At 51.7% G+C, this 25,008-nt stretch overlaps 1 protein-coding gene across 7 annotated transcripts in view; it reads left to right on the top strand.

The window, feature by feature from the left end:
* ASTN2 (astrotactin 2) overlaps positions 1-25,008 on the top strand; it is a 622,345-nt gene that overhangs the window by 558,777 nt on the left and 38,560 nt on the right. The window contains exon 22 of one of the 7 annotated variants that reach the window (XM_039506373.1): positions 15,693-15,886. The exons of 5 other annotated variants lie outside the window; for them this stretch is intronic. In XM_039506373.1, the coding sequence (XP_039362307.1) occupies positions 15,693-15,744 (52 nt within the window). In that variant the 3' untranslated portion in view covers positions 15,745-15,886. Of the gene's footprint in view, positions 1-8,467; positions 8,951-15,692; positions 15,887-25,008 lie in introns of those variants that run through there. One more of the 7 variants, XM_039506371.1, reaches the window with a different exon arrangement.

Genomic DNA, 25,008 nt, shown 5'->3' with positions numbered 1-25,008 from the left:
CAGCGTCCCCCCTCGCCACGCCAGCTAGGTTACCTTGGTGCGTTGCTGACCTGACCCAAGGCCTCTCGCCATCCCGAGCATGCAAATGTGTCAGAGGGGTCATGGGGAAAGAGGTCGCCGTGCATCATCACCTCAAGGCGACAGGAACTTGGAAGCCGGAGGAAATGGCTCATTGTGTCCCTAGCTCTTGATGGGGAGCTGCGGGAGAAAGGTCAGTTCCCTTGCATGGAAGTGAATTATAGCCATGTGACTACAATCCGACCTCAGAACAGCAATAAACTCTACTACATGGGGTGCAGCCCACAGCCAGCAAATACTGCCTAGCCAGCTTAATCCGCTAGCTGGCACAGCAGCTGTCTCCAGTGCAGCTAGGCTTAGCCTGTGCAAAGTGTATATGGCTTTTTGACTGCATGGCTGGCTATTTATATGCATACAAGAGCCTGCTAATGCAGGCAAATGCCTGCTGCTCTTTAGCTGGTAGGGATTGTTATTGTTCGTATATCAGAAAGACACATGAGTGAGCCACATCTGCCCTTAGAGCGAGGGGTTTGCTTCATACTGGGTAAGAGCTAGTGTGGGTATAAACAGTGGTGTAGCCGGGATAGCGCCGGCAGTGGCAAGCTGTGCCAAGTCCATACTCATGAGGTTCAGGCAAGTTGGTGCTCAGCATGGCTGTGCTGTGCCGCCACTGCCTGTGCTACTACTAATACTCGCCAAGTACGTCTACACGAGCAGAACAGATTGAAACTCAGTCCTGGCTGAGCTCCTGCATCTGGACAGTCACCAGGCTCCTGAACTGGACCCTTCCATTGGCTCCCATGTGCTTTTAAGCCTTTTGGGTCTGAGCAGCATCCAGCTGCTGTTCCTATATCAGGCCTTTCAAACATACTCCTGGGGCACAGGGTCCCTGTTTGGCACCCTTCTCGGGATAGTAGGACCCTCTGGTCCACTGTCCTATGCCCCAAGATCAGTGCTGACTTCCCAAGTCTCCCTGGTAGCTTATGCATGCCATCTCCAGAGTGCCACGTTACTCGTAGGCTATATCGGCCGCTGGAGCCGAGCTAGGGGTGTGATTCCCGGCTCGTACACAAGTCACATCAAGGGAGCTCACTGCGAATCGTAGTGTAGCTCTGGTAGCCTGGGCAGCAGTGGGCCAGGCTAGCTGCCCTGAATACAGACCTGCCCGAGCCCTGTGGGTTCATACTCAGGGCTAGCTAGCCCAGGCTGATGCTGACCATGGCGACAGTACTCATTTTGGAGGGCTAGCTTGATGAGCACTAGCAGGAGTACGTCTATTTGAGCTGGGAATCACACCTCTAGCTCCAAGTGCAGACGTAACCGCAGACACAGCACAGGAGAGAGACAGATCCATGGAGAAATAATAAACACCTGCACCACAAAACCCTGCCTCAGGTTCTTCACCCTCACTGAGAGCTGATAGGGTCTTAGTGTCCTCTGTGGAGGTCAGGAATCTTCTGCCCTCCCTCATCTCCCACCCACTCTTGTCTTTTGGCTTTGCTCTGCTCTCCCTTGCTAGAGAAGTCTCTTAACAGCAGTTTCTAACACCTTTGTCTCTTCCTGCCCTTACCCTCCCCCATTCTCCAATCTCCCTGGGTTTGTTACAGCAGACCAGAGTCATTCGCAAGGCCATAGTCTTTGGCCAGTTGTCGCCCCTTGGACTTGGATAAGACAGAAATGGCTCAGTGGTGCTTCCACAGCTGTAGACACCTGTGTTGTCTATTAAGTACTCCTGATTGAGCTAATCTACAGCCATTGTCTGCCTTCCTGCCCGTAACTCCCCTGCCCACCCCAGCATGAAGTTAACTCTTTGCACCCATGTAGCAGACATCACAATAGTAATAGAGGTCTTACGATATTCATAAAGGAAAAGTAAACATAACCCACATTTTCTTCATGGTACCAGACATCTGTCATGCCATGCATTGCCGTGTTTGCTTGCTAATCAGGACATCAAGGGCTGGCAGCACGTGCGACACAAAAGGGGGACAGATGTCATGGAGAGCTAAGTATCAGAGGGGTAGCCATGCTAGTCTGGATCTGTAAAAGCAGCAAAGAGTCCTGTGGCACCTTATAGACTTAACAGACGTATTGGAGCATGAGCTTTCGTGGGTGAATACCCACTTCGTCGGATGCATGGAGAGCTAAGCAGAGACTGAGTATTCGTGTGGGTGCATGTGATTTTTTTTTCCCATTGAACAATAAAAATGCCCATTAGTTCTACTTTCACTCTACCATAGAAGCAAACACAGGATTCTTGGCAATGTCCTCTCATAGCAGGGCAGTTCCAATAGATTGTACAGCCTGGCTAGCTAATACCTGGGTTTTATTTTTATTTTATTACATTACCATAGGACCTAGGAGCCACAATCGTGGATCAGAATCTCCTTTTGCTGGAGGCTGGACAAACAGCCCCCATCCCCAAATGCTCACAAGTTCCTGTTTTAATACTTGTATTACAGCGGCACCAGCCGCGATCAGGGCCCCATTGTGCTTGGTGCTCTACAAACACATAGTAAGAGACAGACCCTGCCCCAAGGAGATTGCAGTTGAAATGGACAAAGCAAGAAGGAAGTATTATCATCCCCATTTTACAGATGGGGAACTGAGGCACTGAACGATGAGGGGACTTGCCCAAGTTCATCAGGGAGTCTGTGGCAGAGCCAGGAATTGAGCCCAGGTTTCCTATGTCCCAGACCTGGGCTTGAACCGCAAGACCCTCCTTCTTTCAAGATCTTAGACTTGCAGCAAAATCAGGCTATCCAAACATAGGCCTGGCTGACGTGAGTTTGTAGGGGCTAAGTCCAGTTCCCAGGTGTCCACGTTGCCTACCAAAACATTACTGCAGCAGGCATTCATGGACCCCTGTGAAAGGCGGTCACTGCAGACGGGCCCAGGACTGACTGGCCCATGGGGCCTGGCCTGGCCTCCCCTCTCACTAGTACAGGTGATACCCCCAGGCTGGGGAGAAGGTTGGGCTGCTAATTCCTGGATTGTCTGTATCATGGTGATACCCAGAGGCAGTTTCCAAGCCTGGCTTCTTCCACCAGCATTAAAATCATGCATACACTTCTGGGAAAGGATTCACCAGTGGAGACCATGGCAAAGAAAGCAAGGTGCTTCTCTCCCTACCCAAGCAACCAACAGGATGGACCACTTCCGTCTCCTCTCCCCACTCATCACCCTGCCTCTTGTGGGCAGAACTGTCCTGTCCAGCAGCAACTGGGTTTTCATAGAATCATAGAACATCAGGGTTGGAAGGGACCTCAGGAGGTCATCTAGTCCAACCCCCTGCTCAAAGCAGGACCAATCCCCAACTAAATCATCCCAGCCAGGGCTTTGTCAAGCCTGACCTTAAAAACCTCTAAGGAAGGAGATTCCACCACCTCCCTAGGTAACCCATTCCAGTGCTTCACCACCCTCCTAGTGAAAACGTTTTTCCTAATATCCAACCTAAACCTCCCCCACAGCAACTTGAGACCATTACTCCTTGTTCTTGTTTTGTGACAGGGGGCCTTCTTCTGTCCCTCCCTGGGCAGCCTTCTCTTACCCACGAGAGATGGGCCCAAAGCAAAACCTCTTTTCCAAAATTACCTGGACTTGAATGAAATTCAGCTTCCGCGCTTAATTTCACAGCAGCTCTATGGAGTGCCAAGCCCAGCATGCTACAGGAGAGTCATCGTAGTGTAGTGGCTACGGTGTTGGCTCAGGAGACGTGCGTTCTGACCCCAAGTGGGCCGTGTGACCTTAAGACAAGTGCTTCCTATCTCTTTCCCCAGCCTGTGTCTGTCTTTTCTTTGTAGCTTGTAAGCGGCTCAGGGCAGAGGTTGTCCCTGACTGTCCTCGACTTGGACACATGGGCTAGGTTCTCACGTGGTATAAACGGGAGAAATTCCAGTGCTTCCAATGGAGTCCTGATAACTTACACTAGCTGAAAACCTGGTCTTTTCTCTTCTCTTTTTTTTGAGAAAGGCAAAATTTCCCTCCCTCGCTGCCTCCTCCATTTATGGCTACACCCCACACTGTAAACAGAAATAGAGCAAGCATTATAGATTCCCCCCACACCCAGCCTCTTCCCAACCTTTCCTCAGGATGTCAGGAATGAAATAACATTCTTTGCATTTTTGCTATAAAGCTCCTGGCATCTGATCTGTAGACCCCCAGCTGTCTCTGAGCCTATTTGCATGGGTCCATTGGGGTCGGCTGGAGGAGGAAGGCGAGATAGGAAAGTTGTAGGGGGAGCAAGGAGGAGGTGGAATTCTTAGATCATTGTGTAAGGTATTGCAGACAGGAATGTAAAAATTGATGATTCTGCCAGGAAATGTTAACAGAGAAGGGGGGGAAAGACCCCATCAGCCTGGTCTGTTGATAGGCTGGTGGGGAATTGGTCCTTACTGGTCCCACCGCTTTCCTATTGCAGATTTACTAACCCTTTTCATCTGTGTGCTGGAAGATTATTTTCATGTCTGAGTGTGTAGTAACCTAATACCAGTAAACATTTCCCCCCCTAATCTTATCTCTCTGATTGTAATGGAAGAGACAGTGCAAGAGACCCAGGGAACTACAGAAATAAACACAAACAGAGATGTTATTGGCTTTGCTCTGTTTCTAAGCCAGCAAGAGCTTCTTTGTGCTAAGTCCTACACTGTTGCTTTTATATTGATTCTCTGAACTCCACAGCTGCTTTCACCTGGAGATTGTAATGCCCAGACAAATGTTAATTTAACTCTCCAGGCAGCCGTGAGGTTTGATTTCCCCTGGCCACTGCCGGACACATGTAACTCTCACTGATCTGAGCAGGAGTACACTGCAGGGGAGAACTGGCTCCCTAGAAGGAGGGGAAGTGTTACTTTTATTCGCTGTGTCACAGTTGGGGAAACTGAGGCAGAGAGAAAGGCAGCGACTTCCCGAGGTTACCCAGCAATTTGAGAGCAGGGCTCGGAATAGAAATAGAACCCAGGAGTCCTGCCTTACAGTGCTCTGGTATAGCAACATAACCACACTCCTCCTTTTCTACCAATGATTTTTCCTCACTGCCGCCCGACTCCAGTAAAGCACTTCCATGACGCACTTTGCTAGATCGGGTGTCGGACAGAACCCCTGCAAGAGAGAGAGAGGCTGAGAGCTGTATGGGATGCAGAATCCCAGCAACATTTTGCCAACACCTTTCTTTAGCGGATCGTCTCCCCAGCTTCTTTTTTCCCCATGTCCTTAGTAGGGATAACAGCTGGGTATCCAAGGGGCTTATGTGGGGGAGATCCAGGCTGGTTACGATGCCCTAAACCCTCCAGCCTGGACCACTCTCCTGCTGTTAGCCTTTTTCCTTTCCTCCTCACAGAGACCGTCCCTTGGTGAAGGGAAAGGTAAGCGGGGCCCCTCTCCAGTTGTGTCAGCAACGCCTCTGGTGCCCCACCTATTCCTATAGGGAAAGGAATGTATTGTAAGGCCAGTTCCTTCCAGCTGGAATTATAGATGCTGTAAACTCTTCCTGAGGCCACTTTGGGTGTCTGACCTAAATGGTGCTCGGTAAAGGCTGGCAAGGGATAAATCAGGCGTTTCACACAGAGACGTAGCACGGGCTCATGGTTGGAACGGAGGGCCTGGGAGTCGCCATCTGAGGCCCAGATTCTATTTCCAGGCCTGCTGTTGACTCACTACATCCCCTGATATCCTCATTTCCCTGTCTGTAAAATGGGTGGTGATCCGGCTGCAGTGTGGAGTCATTCATTGTTGGTAAAATGCTTGGACTGTTTAAGATGGAAGTTTCTAGAAAAAGTTCAGCCTGTTGTTTACTGCTAGCTACTGCTCTCCAGGGAATGCTAGGCTGGTCCTCACCCCTGAACCTTCCAACAGTTCATCAGGATGTGTAAAAAGTGACTCCAGTTTTTAATAGGATTGTTCCACCCATGGGGAACTTCAAACCCAGGGCTCTTAGTCTCTGCAGCAACAGCCTCTGTACATAAACGCGCTGCTGAGGAGGATGGATCTGTATGAATTAAGATTTCCAAATGCTCAGCACTTACAATTAGGGCTAGAGTTGAAGAAAGAGCACAGCTCCAGGCTGGGCTTCTAAAATTCCACCCTAACCACCTGAGCCAAAACCTAGTGAAATAAATGAAAGGACTCCCATTGACTGAAACAGGCTTTTGGACTGGCCCCTAAAGTCCCCAGAAGTGCTCCCGGTTCAAGCAGCAATTTAAGCCACGAGTTAATCCTCCTGCAGTTGTCCACTGAGTAAGTCCCCTCCGCACGCTGTGGTGCATAGCTCAGACATTACAGTGACAGGTGCCCCGTGAGAACTTCTAGAGACGTGCCTGCCTGAGACCTGAAAGCTCATCACACTAGTAGTGTCTGTCAAACTGGCCCGTACGTCTGTAAAACATTTTTTTTTCTTTCTCCAGCTGACACCTGCAACAACTCCCCCTCATCCCGCTTTCTTGTAACTACCACAAAAAAACCCAAAACAAAGGCACACAAAGTCCTTGCCAGCCTTATCTCCAGGAGGGCGCTTCATATTCTTCTTTTAATTTATTTTTTTAAAAAAAAAATTTCTCTCCTAATCTCTCATTTACGCAAAGCATTACGTCGTAGGCACCCTTTCCAAGCCCTGCCGCTGCCTTTTATCAGGGTTTGATTCCACCAACAACCCATCCCAGCTGTGCAAGCCATTCTTACAACTCAAGGTTTCAAGACAAAAAATGTTTCCAAGTCTGCCAATGTGGTTATCTTGGGGGCTGCAGGGGAGAGATGGATGCAGGAATCCTCCACAGAGGGCTGAGTTGGGAGGGGATTGCTGGACTCAGCTGCTTTCCAATATACCTTAACAAAACTTTCACTGTCATTTTTTTTTCCATGTAGTTTGTCTGTTTTTCCTTTTCTAATCCTTGGCTGGAAAGTTTGAGAGCGGAACTGAGAGCCCAATCCTGGACCTTTCTGAGCCATTCCATCACTGGATCCTTTGCTTGACCTTCTTGGTCTGATCCAGAGCCCCCTGGAGTCAATGCAAGTCTTTCCACCGACTTCCATGAGGTTTGGGACAAGGCTTTGGAGGAAGTGCGTTCAGGTGGATTGGGTTTGAAACTCTCCTGCTCTAGACTCAGCCATGCCACAGATTCTCTAGGGCTGCTGAGGCAAGTCATTGAAGGGCAGAATGATCAGAAGGGTTCACTCATTTGCAGTGTCCAACTTTAGGCATCTGTGGAAGGGCTGATTTTCACGGGTTTGGAGCTCCCACAGTTCCCGTTGTAGTTGTAGGTACTCAACAGCCTAATGTGGGGCCTAAATGGGCAAAAATAGCCAATCATTTCTGGGTGCCTAACTTGAGACCTCCCTAGGATTTGATTTTCAGAGGTGCCAACCACTCGCCGCTCCCATTGACCTCCACTGAAGTTGTGCATACTCAAGGCCTCTGAAAAAAAAATCAAGCCCAAGGTGCCCAAATTTGGCAAACCAAAACCGGGCGCACCCCACAGGAGTGAACACTTTGGAAAATATTGCTTTAAACCTCCCAGTGCCTCAGTTTGCCCATCTGTAAAATGGAGATCACAAAACTTACCTGCCTCACATTCAAGTGTTGTGAGGGTTAATTAGCGAGTGACTGGAAGGCAACATGACGATGTAGATTTACTGGTGCACCTGTCCTTTCCTTGGACAAGATGGGAACACCGTCTCCGTGTGCATTACCCTCTCAGCTTCCTCAACATTTCTCCATCAGTGATCGCCTCAAACTATGCCCTGAGTACCCTCAGCAATGATCGCTATTGATAAGTACCCAAAAGTTTGGTTTCTTAGCAAGAAATCTCACAAGAACAGGCTGTTGTCTAAGATTTATGGTGTTTCTTTCTTTAGTATTTCAGTCCTTTCACCATGGGGAAGCACAAGAACATTTGCACCAAATGAAAAATAAAGGGAGGTAACATTATCTGGACGTTTTCTGAACTTCATTAAAGACTCAGGCGCAGCTTTTGTTTAGTCCTGATTGTATCCAAGCCATTCCACCATCCATCCAATGTGCCAGGATCGCCCTTGCAAGGCAGTTGGAACTGAGGATCCTTTGCATGACCGTCCAAGGTCAAAATTTGACCTTGGGGGCCAGTTTTTCAAACAGCTCAACTTCCAGATCAGCATGTCCAGCGCATGTTGAATGACGAGTTTACTGCAAAAGCTGCTCCAAAGTGCCGTGGTGGGAGCTGAGCTCTTTGCAAAATCTGGCCACTTTTTTGGCACTTAAATGGGTGCAGAATGTTTGAAAATCTGGTTTAGAGAGCACAATATATGGTCTTAAAGCTGGAAGTGTGTGGGGGGGCAGTTGTCATCCATGGTGTCTGAGACAAGACCCTGAATTCCTCACACTGTAGTGGGGTTTACTGGAATCTGATGGTCCTTTAATCCATTTGCTTAGAAAAGGTTTGCCCAGCACTGAATGTTTTGGCTTCTCCTCTCTGCTTAGACACATCCTCACCACTGCTGGAGCAAGATCAAATCCCCGCCCTGTGGACCGAGTGTATCGCACCCCAGTAGGCATGTGTGATGAGCTTCACCCATGTAGATGTTGATGGACATCCCACCTAGCCCAACAGGTGCTGTCTCCAGTGGATAACCAAGGGGCCAGTTTTCAGTTCTCTCTAGTCATGCAAGCTCCTGACTATGGTCTCTGAGCTTGCCAGACGCCTGAGATCTGATGCCACATTACACAGCCAAGTCAGGAACACTCGCCTCAGTTGTTTCTTTTTGAGGAAGGAGACGAGGTACCTTTGGGTTTTTTCCTCCTCTGCCTCTGATCTCCCCCCGCACACTCCCCTCCAGCCTTCAGGAGCAAGATGAATTGATTACGCAGCAATATGGTTTCTGTTATGAAAAGGAGGAAAGAAAATACCCTGGCATTTGCCGGAAACCCACGGAGCCAAAATGTATGTCATAATTAAAATGCTTCTTAAAAAAGGAGGGGGGCAGTGGTGGTTCTTGCTCAGCACAGGAATTGAGCACACTTGTAAGGAGCCTGGGGTGAGCCAGTGTATTAGCTTCCCTCTCCAGGGCAAGGTGGTGGGGGGAGGGATAGCTCAGTGGTTTGAGCATTGGCCTGCTCTAAACCCACAGCTGTGAGCTCAATCCTTGAGGGGGCCACTTAGGGATCTGGGGCAAAAATTGGTCCTGCTAGTGAAGGCAGGGGGCTGGACTTGATGACCTTTCAAGGTCCCTTCCAGTTCTAGGAGATTGGTATATCTCCAATTATTATAGCTGTGGATACCTGACCCTCCAAACTGGGATGAGCAAGAGTGGGGGGGGAAGGAAGCTCAAATTCATTGCTGAGTCAACATAACCCTGTTCCCAGCTGCCTCAGGCATTGGAACTGCAAGTGGCCAATCCTCAGACGCTCTCCCCTCTGCACACCTGAGAGCATGGTCGGGTGCCCCCCACACACACACCTGGCCTGACACCCCCCCTTTTGCTCAAGAGCAGGAGGTGGCAAATTCAGTCTTACAATCCCAGAGAACTAGACTTGGGCTCAGAATTCCTCCCCCCCGCCCATTCCCAAACTCATTCCCGGAACCAGTGCCCATTTCTCTGTGTTCAGCTTTCCTGGCCCTGCCTTTACTGCACAGTGAGTGAAGATCCAAAGCACCTCTCTTGTTATCGGTGGATCCCCATCTGCCCCTCTCTGTTCCATCCCATTCCATGCATCACGGCATGGGACATGCCCTCCAGAACCCACCGCTGCTCCTTCTAACTCTGCTGGGCTGGAGGAACTCCCCTGCTCCCTCCGGGACCCACAACCCATGTATGTACCGGGGGTGGGTGAGGAGAGACTAGGAGCAGCCCAGCAGGGAGTGTAGTCACCGCTGGCCACTGGGCAGCTCCCAATGGTCCTGACTGGCTGAGCTCAGGGCCATCAGACATTTGGGATTCTCCCCAGCGCAGGAGGCAGCACATCTTGCTCGCTCAGACCAAGTGGAGAACAAGCATGATTAGAACCATGACCCCTTTGGGGGGAGAAGGAGGGGGCTCTGCTCTCTCGATCACAGGACATTCAACCTGCCCGAACCCTCTCTCCTCAGCAGCTGACTGTGGTCTTGCAGCAAGGCTGCACATACACAGTGGGACCACACAAAAGAATTCTGCATCTAAATGACCCTGCAGGGGGAGCTCTGGGTTGGGGAATGTCATGCTCTGTCTCAGGTCCCTGTGGTTAAGCCTCTGTTCTTGCTGTGTGGGTTAACGGCTAGAGCATTGACCTGAAATTCAAGAGGGCTGGGTTCTACTCCCAGTTCTGCCGCGGAATGACCTGGTGCAAGTCACTTCACCTTTCTGTGCCTCAGTTTCCCCCTTTGTAAAGCACTTTGAGAGCTGTGGATGAGCAGAGATAGGTGGTGTTATTATGGGCTCTTTCATGAACAGAAGCTCTCACTGCCTCGGCTTTAAATCAGCCCCTCCACCAGCACGATCCTGGAGAATCTGTTTAGTACTGACTCACAGGGAGAAATGCAACCTACAGCACGGTACCACCGTGGGTTTCCCTTGGGCAGTGCAGTGTCTCTTGCCAGCACTAGATGTCTGGAGCACTCTGACAATCGCACGGCCAGGGATGACTCAGGTTGCTGCCTCCTCATAGATGAGATCTGACGTTACTCTCTTCTCCCCTCCGACCATGTCACTGTCACGGTTTTGAAATCAGCTCAGCTCTCCGTTTTGCGGCACCGCCACAAAGAGATGTGTACACAGTCGGGCCGGATGCATTCTTGCTGGGATTGCATCTCCTGTGGGTTTCTCTTTTCAGTCTGTCTGGGCGGCAGGTTGCAAAATAAAATCCTCCAAATATTTCCTTTGTATAACTAGGAGGCATATTGAGGAGGGAGGATGGGGTGGGGGCGGGGAGGAATTCCTCAAACAAGAGACATGATCATCAATGGGCTGTTGTTTTTGTTGTGTAACTGAGGGTGTTTGCATACTCTGGAGGTAGAGCCGGGCTACCCCACCCATGCAAAGAGAGGCATCCAGACCAAGGGTCACTGCTGGTGATGGGCCAACCTCAGGAGGGCTGGAGACCCTGCTTGGAAGGGCCCCCACAACTGACATGCTTAGCTGGGGGTGCACTTGCTTCTGTGCTTTGCAGCGCAGTTGCCAGGGTGAAGAATACAGGGTCAAGCCTATTTTGTTGCTACTGTGAAGTTCCCTTGAGGATTGTTAGACGCAGGGCGGAGAGGGATTGGCTGTCCCTGATGCTGGGCTCGCAGGTCAGAAAACTTGCCAGCACTGCGAAGAAAGGAGCCTCCTGGTTAGTAGCCTTCGCCGAGAGAGGGCAAGGATAGAATGGGCTCCGGAGCCTGAGGTCTCCTCTACCCCGTCCCACATCCCTGTCGAAGCCTGCTGGCGGGGCGGCTAGGGGTTTGCGTGGCTAAGGTGGGACAGAGTCAATCGGACATAGTCTCCTAAGCCACAGATTTTGCCCATAGCCTTTAACTACTCTGCCTTCCTCCCCCTGAGTATCCCTCGCTCCATGGCCAGAGAGGGAAGAAACACTATCTGGGGACATGGGATCACAGTGGAAAATCCAGTCATTGCTCCCAGGGCAAGGTAGCCACTGCCTATGGCCTGCAGCTGATCTCAGCTGCAGTGATGTAAATCTGGAGTAACCCCACCGGCGTCAAATCAGTGACGATACCTCAGATTTACAGTCGGAAGCAGGTGCCTGGTCTTTATTCTATCACCACCCTCTGCCCAGGCCACATTCCCGCACCTGCCCTGAAAGGTTTGCAGCCCGAGGGGGCCACATGGAACCAGGAGAATAAATGCAAGTTGGGGCCAATGCAGAATAAGGCCCTTGCTGTAATGCCAGCCACGCGTACCCTGTAGCACTGGCAGACGAAGGGGCGGGGTGGGGGGGGGCTAGAGGCAGAGCTTTGGGGTGCTGCGGCCGGGTTTGCCTTTGGGAAGGTAGCATCAGCTGGCAACGTTCCAGGGATGAGAGGAGGGATTTTTCGTTTCAGGGTCCTCTCCAGTGTGCGGTGTGGCTGGTGAATACAGGCACCCTGCAGTCATCAGGGTGAGTTTCCCAATCCTCCCTCTCTCGCCCTCACTCTGAGATTCTGGCTCCTCATTTTCCCCTCCTCACACACTTGCTGGGGATAGCAGTGATTTGGAAGCATAGTCCAGTCCCAGAAGGGGGTCGGTGGGGGGGGGGGGGAGAGGGGAGGCTTGTGTGTTGTTTTTGCACATCTTTGTTCTCTGTAGTCATTCACAAACCAGAGAACACAGAGTCCGGGTAATCTAATAAAGTCCACTCCTGCGCTCTGTAATGTGTTTATCTGAGCCGCAGCCTGGCTCAGAGGCGCATAATCACTATCAATGTGACCCCAGCCATCCTCTCTCGTCCTTACTGCTTTCAGCTGGGGTTTGTTTGGGGGTTTGTTTATTTTTGCACGAGCATGCAGTTCCCCTGGGGCGCTGCTCCTGTGCTGGCATGGACACCTGCAGCCCTGTGAGAGAGGGCAGGTGGCTGTGCCTGTGTTTGAGGGGGTGTATCCAAGTGTTAGAGCGGGTGGGTGGTGGGTGTGTAGATAGGGGTTAGCGCACAGCTGTCTGTATTGTGTGGGTGTGAATAGGAATAGGTGACTGGACAATGGAGTTTGTGTATGTAACTGTGAGTGCTGGTGTGCTGTGGGAGTGTGCGTGCTCTGTGTGTGTGTGCGTGCGCAGGTTTGCACATAGGTATGTTAATCTATGGCGATGCATCCATGTGTATGTACACATATACACTGAATATGGGTGTGTGTACATGTTGGGGTGTATAAATAGGGGCTGGGTGTGTGCATTTGTGCATGGTTGTAGGGGTGGATAGAGGAGTACATTTGTGTGTAATCAGTTGGCCCTTTGGGCAGAGGTGAGCGCGTCTGAGAGCCTGTTTGTGGGTGGGAGGGGCAGTATGGGAGCTCTCAGAATTAGGTGTGTGAGCATGGGGACATATCAATGTCAAAGGGTATGTCTGCACTACACCATGGATGTGACTAGCCCGGATCAGCTGACTTGGGCTCTCTGGGCTCAGAGCTATAAAATTGCAGTACAGACGTTTGGGCTTGGGCTGGAACCTGGGATCTGAGACCTCGCAAGGGGAGAGGGTCTCAGCTCCTGGGTTCCAGCTCGCACCCAACCATCTACACTGCTGTTTTTAGCCCTGCAACCCAAGCCCTGCAAGCCCGAGCCAGCTGGCCCGGGCTCGGAGACTTGGTATTGCTCGGTTTTTATTGCCCTGTACCATACCCGAATAGGGCAGCCGTAGCTGGTGCTGGCACGGGTGTGCAAGGTGTGTGTGTGTGTGTGGGAGAGGGGCTGGTGTGTTCGCAGCGCTGACACCACAGCTGTCTTTCATTTGTCGATCTGGTCAGCTTCCCCAGCACATTTGGTTGCTATTATTTTGTTGTGTTTGGTCCTCATACCACAGCCCTGTGCTCTGACTGAGAGGCCTGAGGTTTATTATTATTATTGTTGTTTTTAAAAAGCCCATGCAGTGCCTAGGAAAAAGCAGAGGAGCTAAGAGGAGAGACGGTTCCTCGGCTAACGTGAGCGCCCCTTTGGGCTGGGATCGAAAGCCAAGATTTAAAACCCAGTGTCCCGGGGGGCGGGGCTGGGGTATCACTGTTCAGCATTCGCTTTTATGCCGGTTGGTTTAGGATTGTCCTGTGTCTTGTCAGGAACCTTTGTGCCAGGCACCCAGCCTGCACCCGGCAAGGAAAGCAACGATGTAGGAGCGATGCCTGAGGCGGGAGCTCCCAGCTGCTCTAGGTCGAGTCTCATCCAGCAGGAGTCGCTATGGGGAATAGTGCGGGAGCATGAGCTGTGATGGGGTTCTCGGAGCTCTTTGCTCTCATCCCTTTTCAAGGGCGCTGCAGGGGACTACGTCGCCGGAATGCTATTGAAAGCCGTCGAAGAGTAGGACCTTTGGTTCCCCTAGCTCAGGGGTAGGCGGCACGCGAACTGATTTTCAGCGGCACTCACACTGCCCGGGTCCTGGCCACCGGTCCGGGGGGCTCTGCATTTTAATTTATTTTTAAATGAAGCTTCTTAAACATTTTAAAAACCTTATTTACTTTACATACAACAATAGTTTAGTTATATATTAAAGACATAAAAAGAGACCTTCTAAAAATGTTAAAATGTATTAGCGGCACACAAAACCTTAAATTGGAGTGAATAAATGAAGACTCGGCACAGCATTTCTGAAAGCTTGCTGACCCCTTCCCTAGCTCATACCCCATGGCCACCCCATATTTACAGCACTTCGTGCCATCCCCAGGGGAGTAGCTGGCGGCTGATGTTTTTCTTGCACATGGGCTCAGACCCTGCCCATGAGCGACTCCTGCAGAACACCCCTTTGCAGCGGACCCTCATGCGTGCCCCCCCCCAGCTTTGTGCAGCACTCCAGACAACCCCAGTCGGCCTCGACCAGCCAATCCCGCCAGGTCCATTGCAGGCGATTCTGACCCTACCCCCTGTTTATGCCTGCTGCGGTGCCGCCAGCGGAGTTGTTTTCAAAGTGGAAACGTGAGTTGGTGTGTTAACTCCACTAGGGCCTTTCTGTGCAATGCGCCGGGATTAAATATTTATGTTGGCAAAAACGCATGCGATAGACAGCTCCAGATGGGAGAGAATGAAACTGAGGTGTGTGCCGGGGCGGGCAGGGCAAGGAGGGGAAGGGGAAAGGGAGTTTGGGTTACAGTGGAGTGTTGTATTACTTATCTCACACCTGTCTATGGGGCTTTGCCCCGGCTCCGGGCCTGGAAACGCAGAGCATGGTGAGTGGGTGGGCTAAGGAGAGTGTGGAGATGAGGCAAGTGGCACCTGAGTTTCTTTCACCTGAAATCAGGAGTAACTCCAGGGGAGTTATTCTGGTGTAAAACCAGTTTAAGGCAGAACAGCCGTGAGCAATCCAAGGAGAGGACTGTGGGGGTGGAGGGGGATTGGGCCCCCTAGCTGTCATCTGCAGCTCTTGCACAAGCCTAAATCATTGATGGGCTCTGATACAGGATCCCTGACTCTTCTGACCTCCAGCATCAAGGTTATTTACTGGGGACTCTTATCTGATCAGGCAGCGGTGTGGCTCCCTGTGGCTTAAATGGAGTTTCCCGTAGACTCAGGAGGGTGAGGATTATGATGATAGAGGTAGGTTTGTACTCTCACTTTAATTCACTGCAAGGCAATCAAAGGGGAGGCCTGGCCATAGGAAAGAAAATGCCTCCTTAACATTGTTCAGGACAAGGGGGGAAGAGGGGTATGGCAAGGGGAGGGAAGAAGGATGATGAAAGATGCATGGAGAGGTGAAGGGGTGAGGTTTGTGGGAGAGATATGGGGGGATCAGGAAATATTCTTCTGCAGTAGCAGAAAATACAGCAGTCAAGATGCAGAGTACACTGTTATTCCTGGATTCATGAGCGTTAGCAGACTCCAGAGACACCACCCCCCCCCAAACAAATAGTGGAGAACAACAAATAAAGCTCTGACTTCCTCGCTACACTATGGAATTGTGTCCACTGACAGAACCATTAGGAAGGTCATGAATGAGGGGCTGGAAGAGAATGAAATGTCTCTGCTGGCTCCAGGGCTGCTTCTCCGGGGGGGGTTCTTCCTGACAGACAGAAATTTCTTCATCCTCGTTTCTTTCTTTCTCTTGTGTGACGTGCCAGACAGCGCCGGGAGTCGGAGCGGGTCCCGAGGAGACGTCAACGCATTGTATAAAGCTTCCCACTGTGCCCCCAATGAAGAACTGAGCAAGAATTTTTTTTTTAAATCCCCAAACAAATCTGGATGTCTTGGTTACTAACTATTGTGTGTTCGTATCACTTAGCACCTGGAGGTCTTTCAAGATTGGGAGTCCCTTGTGCTAGGCGGCTGCACAGTCCCTGCCCCAGAGCACTTGCAGTCTCAACTGACAACACGAAGACTGGGTGGGAAGCCAGAGGCAAAGTGACTTGCCCACGGTCACACCGCAGGTCACTGGAAGAGCCAGGAATAGACTCCTGAGTCCTGAATGCCATGTCCGTCCACTAGACCATGCTCCCTCTCAGTCTATTTAATTTACAATGGGAGAAGAGAGATATTCCCGTTGCTTGGACCCACCACAGGCCAGATTCTGCCATCCCTAGGTGTGCTCCACGAATACTCCTATTGAGCTAGATTGTGATTTGGGCTGCTCACCTACACGGAGAAATAAGGCTGAGGTGGGGGGAAGAGCCCCACGCACAAACACCCCAGTGCAGGTTCCCTCGCAGCGGGATGTGCAGAAGGAGGTAGCCCCTGCATCCCCCACAGAGCAGGTGGGCACAGAGTGTTTGAGGAGGGGCAGGGAATGGAGCATTAGCAAATCGCTACTCCCCTGCCTGGAGCAAGGAGGAAGCAAGGCTAGGAACGGTGCCTCACAGAGGCATCTTTGAGGGCAGGTGTCTCCTAGGGCTGCTCTTGGAGTGATGCAGCATATGCATTGCTCCCTGCTCAGGGCTGTGTCTAAAGCCACACCCTAGCCCCTGGATTGCACTGGTGGTGACTAGTGAGACACTATGCTTTGTGAAGAAGGGTGGCAACATCTGGATGGAACCCTTGCAGCCCCGTTCGGTGTGGTAGGGCTCTCAGTGATGCTCCTTGGGTACTTCTCATTTCAATAAAGAAAGGATTTAAAAAAAAAAAAAAAAGAAGAGCAAGAAGAATAAAAACATCTGTTTTACTTCAAATCTGAGAAGATTCCTTTGCTTGCAAGGAATGTGTAATTCACGGCAGGCTGGGAGCTGTACATAACCCTTCCTGAAAGCTCTGCTGGACTTCAAACGAATTCTAACATGCTTACTGGGATTTTGTTTTTATTATTTGTTTCTCACTCCCCACCCTCTCCTGCCCACCTGTCAGATTCGTGAGAATTTCTCACCAATTGTTAACCTTGCAGTGCATTCCCTCCTCTGATGAAGGGCTTGGAGGGCAGAGGCTGGTGGGTAAAGGAGACTGCAGGCCTGGCTGGATTTCTCTTGCCTGCCTGGTACATACCGTACTTGCTTCACTCCTTCAGCCACCACCCAAAAGAGCTCCCACTGGCCAACCTTGTTCTCCTTCATCTTCTCCATCCAGACATGGGCCTCTTATGTCCCATCTCTGTGCCATTCCGATGTGGTCCTCTTCCCCACTGCCTTTGTGCCAGCCACATGTGTATCTCATCCACTCCGTATCTGGTCTGGTGCCATCCAGGTGTGGACCTCTCCCCTGCTGCCTCTGGACTATCCAGATGTGGGCATCTCCCCAACTCTCCCTGTGCCATCCAGATGTGAGCCTCTGCCCTTGCCATCTCTACGCCATCCATGTTGCAGTCTGGGAGCTCTGCAGTAGAAATATCCAGAGTTTGGTTCGAAGGCTGATGTTCGGCTGTACATTGTTTTGGCCTTCCAGCTTATGCAGCTGTTGCATACTAGCTCTGGGGGGCGGGGTGTTCAGCCCCCTTGTCACGGGATGGGCTGGCATGGACACTGAGACTTTCCCTATACGGGACTTTGAGAAGTTACTGTGCAGCAAGCCAGGGTGTGTGAATCTATAGCGCTCCGGCTTTCCAGGCCGTAACAGCCCATATGGGCACTCCAACAAAGTCCCGGAGTGCAGCTTACACAGTGTCCATACGGGATGTTACTGCGCAGCAAGCTAGTGCTGTAGATTCACACCCTAGCGTGCCCTGCCAGAAGTTGCCGTATGCAAAGCACGTGTTTCCTTATTGTCAGGGGTGAATTTAGCACTGGCAAAGGTGCCAGAGTAACAAACCTGGGGACTGAAGACCCCTGATCAGTGCTTGTCAAGGGCGTGAGTAGTACCGGTGCAAGCCTCCCTCACACCACCTTGCTCGTGCCCCCGTGAGCGGTACAAGCAGAGCCCACGCCCTGTGCTTCAGACTGCCAGGCAGGAGCCCATAGTGTGGTGTATATATAGGGCCTGGTTGGCACCGAGACCCCTTAACTCATTGACTAACAATACCTAGCTCTTCTCATCTGCAGCTCTCCGAATGCATTACAAAGGAGGTCAGTATCGTTATCCCCACTCTACAGGTGGGGGAAATGAGGCACAGAGCGATGTAGTGACTTACCGAAGGTCACCCAGCAGGCCAAGCAGCAGAGCTGGGGATAGAAGCTGGGTCTCCTGAGTTCCAGTCCAGTGCCCTATCCACTGGATCATGCACATAAACCACTCTGTAGCCTTCAGATGGCAATATTTTTTAGTCATTCCCAATCTGGGCTACTGCCAGGATTTAAACCGATCACCCTGTAGGATGAGAACAAGCCCTACCAAGCAGACAGGAAGGCTGATCTCCTAGGGCAGCAACGTGTTGAGTGTCTGTTTCTTGTTGGGTACCACTGTCGGGTTGGAAGGGGCAGAGGTTTCCCAGTTTAGCGAGGGCAGCCAACCCCCCTAGAGCCCAGTCTCCACAAAGAGTATACAGGTTAAATGGATAGTGTTGTTATATGGGATCGTTTCTGCCGTGGAGCCAGCTGCAAGGTTTAAAGGTCTCTCTGGCCTCGCTTCTTTCCCGAGTGCTCCAGGAGAGAGAGGTTGTGGTGGGGCGGGTTTCCCTCTTCTTCACTCTGAACACCCGCCTCTGCTCTGTACACACACAACCACTCGCAGCCTTGCTTTGCCCCATGCATCGCCCCGCATAGAGGAAGGCACTAAAAGTGACCTCTCTGGAGACCTGCGCAGTGCAGTGTCTTGCACTTTAATGCCGTTCGCGTGTGGCTTGAAGGGATGCCGGCATTAGACTTGTGAAAAGCACATAGGCTATAACCTTTGACTAATGGCTTAACTGTTAGCGTGTAACCTTCAGGGCGCCGCGACTGGAGGCTTGGGGATATCCATCAGGCTGGGGGCTAGTTAGGATTGTTTATTTTTCTGCCAAGGCCGTTGCAAATAGCTTGAAGCCAAGATGGTGACTGTGTTGGGGGCAGCGTGCAGAGCCGAGCCCAGATTCTAGTGGTGCAGCTGATCCCCGGAGCATCATGGTGGCATTGACGGTAGAGGGCAGTGCTCTGGCAAAGACCCTATTTGACTCCTGCCAAAGTACTTCATTTGGGGTTTCAATCCGAGTTGCAATGGTGCTTCGGTGCTTGAATGTGCTGATCGGTGCCCCATTATCTGTGAGACAGAGAGATCAGGCAGTGGTAACCCAGTGGTGGCCCCGTGTTCTGCCAAAAGCACAACAAATTGCCTCTGAGCTGCTGCTAGGACCTCACCGGACCGGACCAGGGCAATGCAGAGAGCAGCTACTCAGCCCAACCCCGTCTGCTCTGCGGGAGGTCAGTATAATGCCAGGTGCGTTTGCTGACCACCCTCACTTCCATTGACCCGGCCAGGGGAAGGAATGAGGAGACAGCAGCCAAGAGGTAAGGAGGGAGACAAAGGACCATCCCGCTGTACCTCCATGGTTACTCTTTAATGCTCCTCCTGTCTTTCCTCTGTGGGGTTTTATGGGTCCTCAGTTCACAGCTGGGGCTGGCAGACCATCTGAGGGACCGCTCCCTCTGGCTGTGCGCCGCCACCTTCTGTATTCAGCACTCTCTCTCTGCCATGGGGTGGCTTAGTCTTGAGTTCTCATCTCAGGAGTAGCCACTTGGCCCCAGCCCTGACCACGTAGGTGCAGTGTGCTGTTACGGTGCAACCGCTGGCATTACGTTCTGTGCTCTGGGGCAGCCTTTCTGAAGGGATGGGGCAAAGGACACTGCAGCTGTGTCCGGTGTGTGCGGGGCAAGAAGAAGGGTCCTAGAAGAGCCTGCTGTGCTGAGGCGTATGAATGTGGCACCTGGCATGGCCTCCCTCCTTCCAGGGTCGGGAGGGGAGGTGGCACCAGACACGTCCACCTCCTTCCAGGGCAGGGAGGAGAAGTGGCGGCACGAGGTGCGGCCTCCTCCTTCCGGCATGGGGAGAGGTACATAGCTGCATGCAGGTCCCTTGCCTCTGCGCGAGCACCCATCCAGTCCTGGCTTTTCGGTGTTGTTCGGAGGCCCCCAGCAGCACAGGGAGGGCAGCGAAGTTAACACAGAGCATAGACCACAAAGTGATCACCCTCTCCGTACGACTGTATCCCTTCCTGCCCCTCCCCGCCCTCCGAGAGGGAAGTAAACCCTTTCGCAAGAGGGGGGGCTGCCTTTCCCTTTGGGCATCCCCAAACGCCACTATGACCCTGCTTTCCCAGCCGTGCCCATTATCTCCAGAGCTCCATTCCCGTCCCTTCGGAACATCCTTGTGACATGCGGGGCTGCTTGCAATTGATAAAGACCAAGACTCCTGCTCCTGGGAGCAAGCTTAACTCCAAAAGCCCTAGACCCTCGGCATAAGCTGCATTAATGTTATCTCATGTCAGGGCTGCTTTTGGACGAGGTCTCCTGTTGCCATGCCAAGGAGCTGTTCTCTGAGCCATATTTGCTCTCCGTCAGAGGGCTTTGTGTAACACGCCAGTCCCCCTCTGGGGAGGCTCACTCTGCTCTTTCTTAATCAGTGGTGCAAAGCTTTTCTGAAAGGACATATTCAAAATGTAACGCACACACTCAGGAAATGGAAACCTTATCGAGTGTGAGGGATGAGGGACAAATTATCTGCTTCTTGCCAGTGGCCCTGAGGACCAGGGGTCAGAAAGGAGAAAATCTGCAAGACGGAGAGAAAAAGGAAAGACAGCTTAGCCAAGACTCCCCTAGGATGAAATCCTGGCCCCATTGCAATCAGTGGGAGTTTTGCCATTGATTTCAATGAGACCACCTAGAGCACTCTGGGTGTGTTGCCAAGGTAACATGACAAGGCACTGCCAGCAGCAAGATGAGCTAATTGGGGGGGTTCTTTGGGGGAGAACAGCCCCCAGACACAGGTACCCTCCAGCACCCAGGGAGCAGGAAGGTCTGGGTTCCTAGGGGTTTCTGCTCGGACCTGGACATTGCCACACTGGGGAAAGCAGTTCCAGAGGGGATTAGAGAGGTGGTTTCCAGAGAGCTCAGCCCTGGGTCACTGGGACTTTGGAACTGGGGGCAGGACGGCTGATTTCTTTCCTCGGAATCAGGGGCACGAAGAGGGGAATTAGCTCTGTCTCCCAGGGGGCGTCTACACTTGGGGCTGTGGGTGTGATTCCCAGCACGCCTGGACATGCTGGGAGTAGCTCTCCTTGTGCTCATGTGCTAAACGTTGACGTGTCTCTGTGGCAACACAGGCTAGCCACCTTGAGCGCGCGCCCGTCTGGACCCGTGGGGACGTACTCAGGGCAACTGGCCCATGCCGCTGCTCAACGCTGCCTGGGCTGCACTCCTCCTCTTAGCGTGTTAGCTCGGTCAGACCCCTAGCACCAAGTACAGACACAGCCTCCCCACCGTCACTGGGATGGCAGATTCAGGGAGCAGCATGAGCCGATTTCTTTCTCTCCCTTCCATCCTTTTTCGATCCTGGCCAACAGGGATATGGAACCTAAAGAGATCAATGAGGTGCTGTGTAGTGGGGCGGTCACCCAGCTCCGGTTTGGAAGGGGTTAAAAACAGCCCTGAGAAAAGGCTGCCCCAGGGAGCCAATCACGAGCGGGCTTGAGGCAGCCAATCAGGGCCCGGGTGGGCCAGTATAAGAAGGGCTCCTGGGGCAAAGGAAGTCAGTCTTGCTCCACTGCTGGAGCAGGAAGGACCTAGCTTCCTGGTAGAGACAGGGGTATCTTGGACAGAGTAGTACTGAGAAGGGGCAGGATGAACTGGGGAGCTCTGGTCTGGTGACCTCCCAGGCTGAGGTCTTGCAGCAAAGGCCTGAGGAGGTCCTAGGGCTGCAGGGAGGCAGCCAGGGCAAGTGATAGGTGGCTATTAGAGACTGCAGTTTGCCCCTGAGAGAAGGGGCTAGATGATGACTGGCAGTAGTCACTGAGGCGAGGTGGGTATAGAGGGTTGGGGTTCCCCTGAGGTGGGGAGACCCAAAGTGTGGGGGGCTCTGCTGTGGGGCAGCACCCCAAGGTAAGGGGCACTGTGGTCTGAGAGGGACATGGGGCCAGAGGTGGTGGAGACAACAGGGCAGGTAACCAAGGGTGAGAAACTGGCCAGAGGAAGGTGCTCCTGAGCTGGATGAGCTAATTCCCAGACTGACCAGCAGGAGGTGCCGTGCCGGTGTGTTGGCGGCACTCCCATATGCTGTAACAAGCCCAAGCACAGTGAGTGTGCCCCGGAGCTGAGCTAAAATGTGTTGCATTCAAGGGAGGGGACCAAGAAGGAAGGTTTATAGAGTACTTGTATCCTGTTCTCTCCACTTGATAGCTTTGTCCTTGGATTCCCATAGAACCCCAGCCTGGTGGAAAGAACCCAAAGCCTTCCCTTCCCTTCTCTCATGCCAGGAGTCAGAAAATCCCCTCACATGACCCGTTGGCTAACCGTTGGGGATCGACAGCCATTGTCTGGAAGGAATCCAAGTGCTGGGTGGGAGGGGTTATGAACTACAGGATTCTGAGGTTTCCTTATCTCTGGCGTCTCTTGCATTGTGGGACGCACACTGCAGCCTTTGTGGGAACCCCGCCCTTCACAGAAATGGAGAATGTTTTTTTGTTTTATTTGGATCACCCTGTAGAATCCAACAGAAACAACATCCCATGCAATAGGTTTCCATAGGATGGGATCAACGTAGGCCTCCCTTCTTCCTGTCGTACTTCATGTCCAGCTGCCTTCCCTCAGCTTCTTGCTGATCAACAGCCAGGTGGCCCTTCTTGTGGGGAGTGGTTCTGCAGGATCGGTGCCCTTCTCTTCCCAACCGCCTCTTACAAGAGCCCAGCACATCGTCTGCCCTCTGAGGGCGAACCCAGGTGACTCTGTCTCATAACCGTCGCGGACTCAAATGGCTGAATTTCAGGCCAAGATTTTATTAAGAATAGAGTTTCGGGGGAGGGATCAGATTACCCCATGAGAAGCACTCTCTGAGATGTACTAGCCTCATTCTCAGCAAGATACATGAGAGAGATGCACGTTTTTACCATCTGTTTATCATTACGGTATTACAGTGGTGCTTAACGGCGCTGACCAAGTTCAGGGCCCCCTTATGCTAAGCGCTGCACTTACACATAGTCAGAGACTGTCCCTGACCCAAAGGGTTTACAAGCTAGAGACACAACATCAAAAGGATTATCTCCACTTTGCAGAGGGGGAACTGCGGCGCAGAGAGCAGAGGTTTGCGTCTTCACTGCAAATGAACTTGTTAGCCTGGTTCAAGGCAGAGCGGCCACACTGCAAAATACCACTCAAGCTGCTGCGTCCGCACTGGAGCTGCACTCACTGGTGCCAAGGGGGAACATCCCACGGTGCTTTGCACTGCAGTATGTGGAGCTACTCCAGGTTTCTTCCTCTGTGAATTGTAGAGAACTTTTTTGTCCTTCCTGGGCACGTGGGGGGAATTGTGGGAAGGCACTGGAGGGCTAGCTGCCCTTGGAGTGGAGTTAACCTGTGTCCTCACTGCAGAATGGGGGTGTTGGCAGCTGGGGAGCAGTGCAAACATGAGGAGCCAGCCAGCTGCATTTACAAGCACCGCTACACTCAAGGGCCTTTTTCCGGGGAGGGGACGCAAGCTAGAGGCACAACTCGAATTATAATTTGAGTTAATTTTGCAGCAAAAACAAGCCCCAAGTGACTTGTCCTAGGTCACACAGGAGAGCAGGGGATTGAACCTCCCTTTTTGGAGCCTCACACCAGCGCTTTAACCTTCTTCTCATTACACTGCCAAACACAGCAGCTTATTTCTCTGCTGCTCCTTTCCCAGCATTTCCTTTCGCAAGAAAGCCTTTCCTATCCAGGTAGCTGCCGCCTACCCTCCCCGCTCGTCGTACTTCCCAGCAATTATTCGATGTGCATAACTTTATGCCAATCCAACACTCCCCGCCCCGCCCCTGACACACAAAAGTTGATTCTCAGCTCAGATTTGTTTTCCCCACCCTTCAATTCGTGGTCTGTTCTTGGAAGAACTTTTGGGGGAATGCTGGTTAGCCTGCTTTAAAATGTTTACCGTCCCTGAGGGAAGACATAATCCTTCAAAACCACTTGCTGGCTGCCTCAGATCTGAGTTTAGAGATAGCGCTCCAGTATTCGGACACAGTACCTCCATGTTAACGATCATTCATTTCTGTATCAGATGGGAATGGCCGATCGAATAAAATCCAAGATGGTTGTCAGAGATGATTTAAAAAAAAAACCCCAAAGAACGCAGATAAATCTCTGTTCACTTTGATAGTTTTTTGGAGTATTTTATATAGAACTGTCATACATTTCTAGTGGCTTTGCCCTTTATTAAATTCTGTAGAATTTTTCCGTAAGAGCAATATCTATCCACTCATCCATCCATCTGCCTTAATGTATTCACGGTGGAAACACTAAACAACAGACCATGGAAATGGTAAACAAACACCTTCACCGCTGTTCCAGGATGTGTTTTGGGTACATACATGCAAGGAACAGACCTGACTGGGCTGGCAATAGCAGCTGGGAGTTGCATGTGTCAGTTGTGTCACCACGTTATGCACCATAGGCCACACTACTCATAGATAAAGATGCACAGATGTTGCCCCTGCACACAGCACATCTCCCCCAGCCCAGCCTTGTTGATGTCCCAACAGTGCCATCTTCTTGCTGCACAGTTTTCGTGGTTCCAGCCATAGGGAAGTCAGCTCCAGCCACGTGGCCGGGTTGGCATGTGAAGTGGATCTCTTTACAAGGCACTCCGCCTGCTTGGATAATGGCACTGTAAACACGGGCATGGCATGACCAATCAGGCAGAATTCAGGGCCTGACAAAAGCAACCAAAAATTCCTTCCCTTCCAGGAATGCTCCCTTCCTATTGTCCGCTTGTTATTCACCACAAAGGGCAGGGATGGGGGGATGCCAGTTTCTTAATCGCAGAGTCACCATTAAGCAATAAGCTGAAATGCATTCTTGCAGCTTGTGTGGAGGGGCTGATTTTTATTTTTTGATTGTAATGGTTTCTGAATAGGAAGAC

Source organism: Mauremys reevesii, linkage group 19 (assembly GCF_016161935.1).
Source record: "Mauremys reevesii isolate NIE-2019 linkage group 19, ASM1616193v1, whole genome shotgun sequence".
Classification (NCBI taxonomy): Eukaryota; Metazoa; Chordata; order Testudines; family Geoemydidae; genus Mauremys; species Mauremys reevesii.
This window is presented reverse-complemented; position numbering and strand designations above follow the sequence as displayed.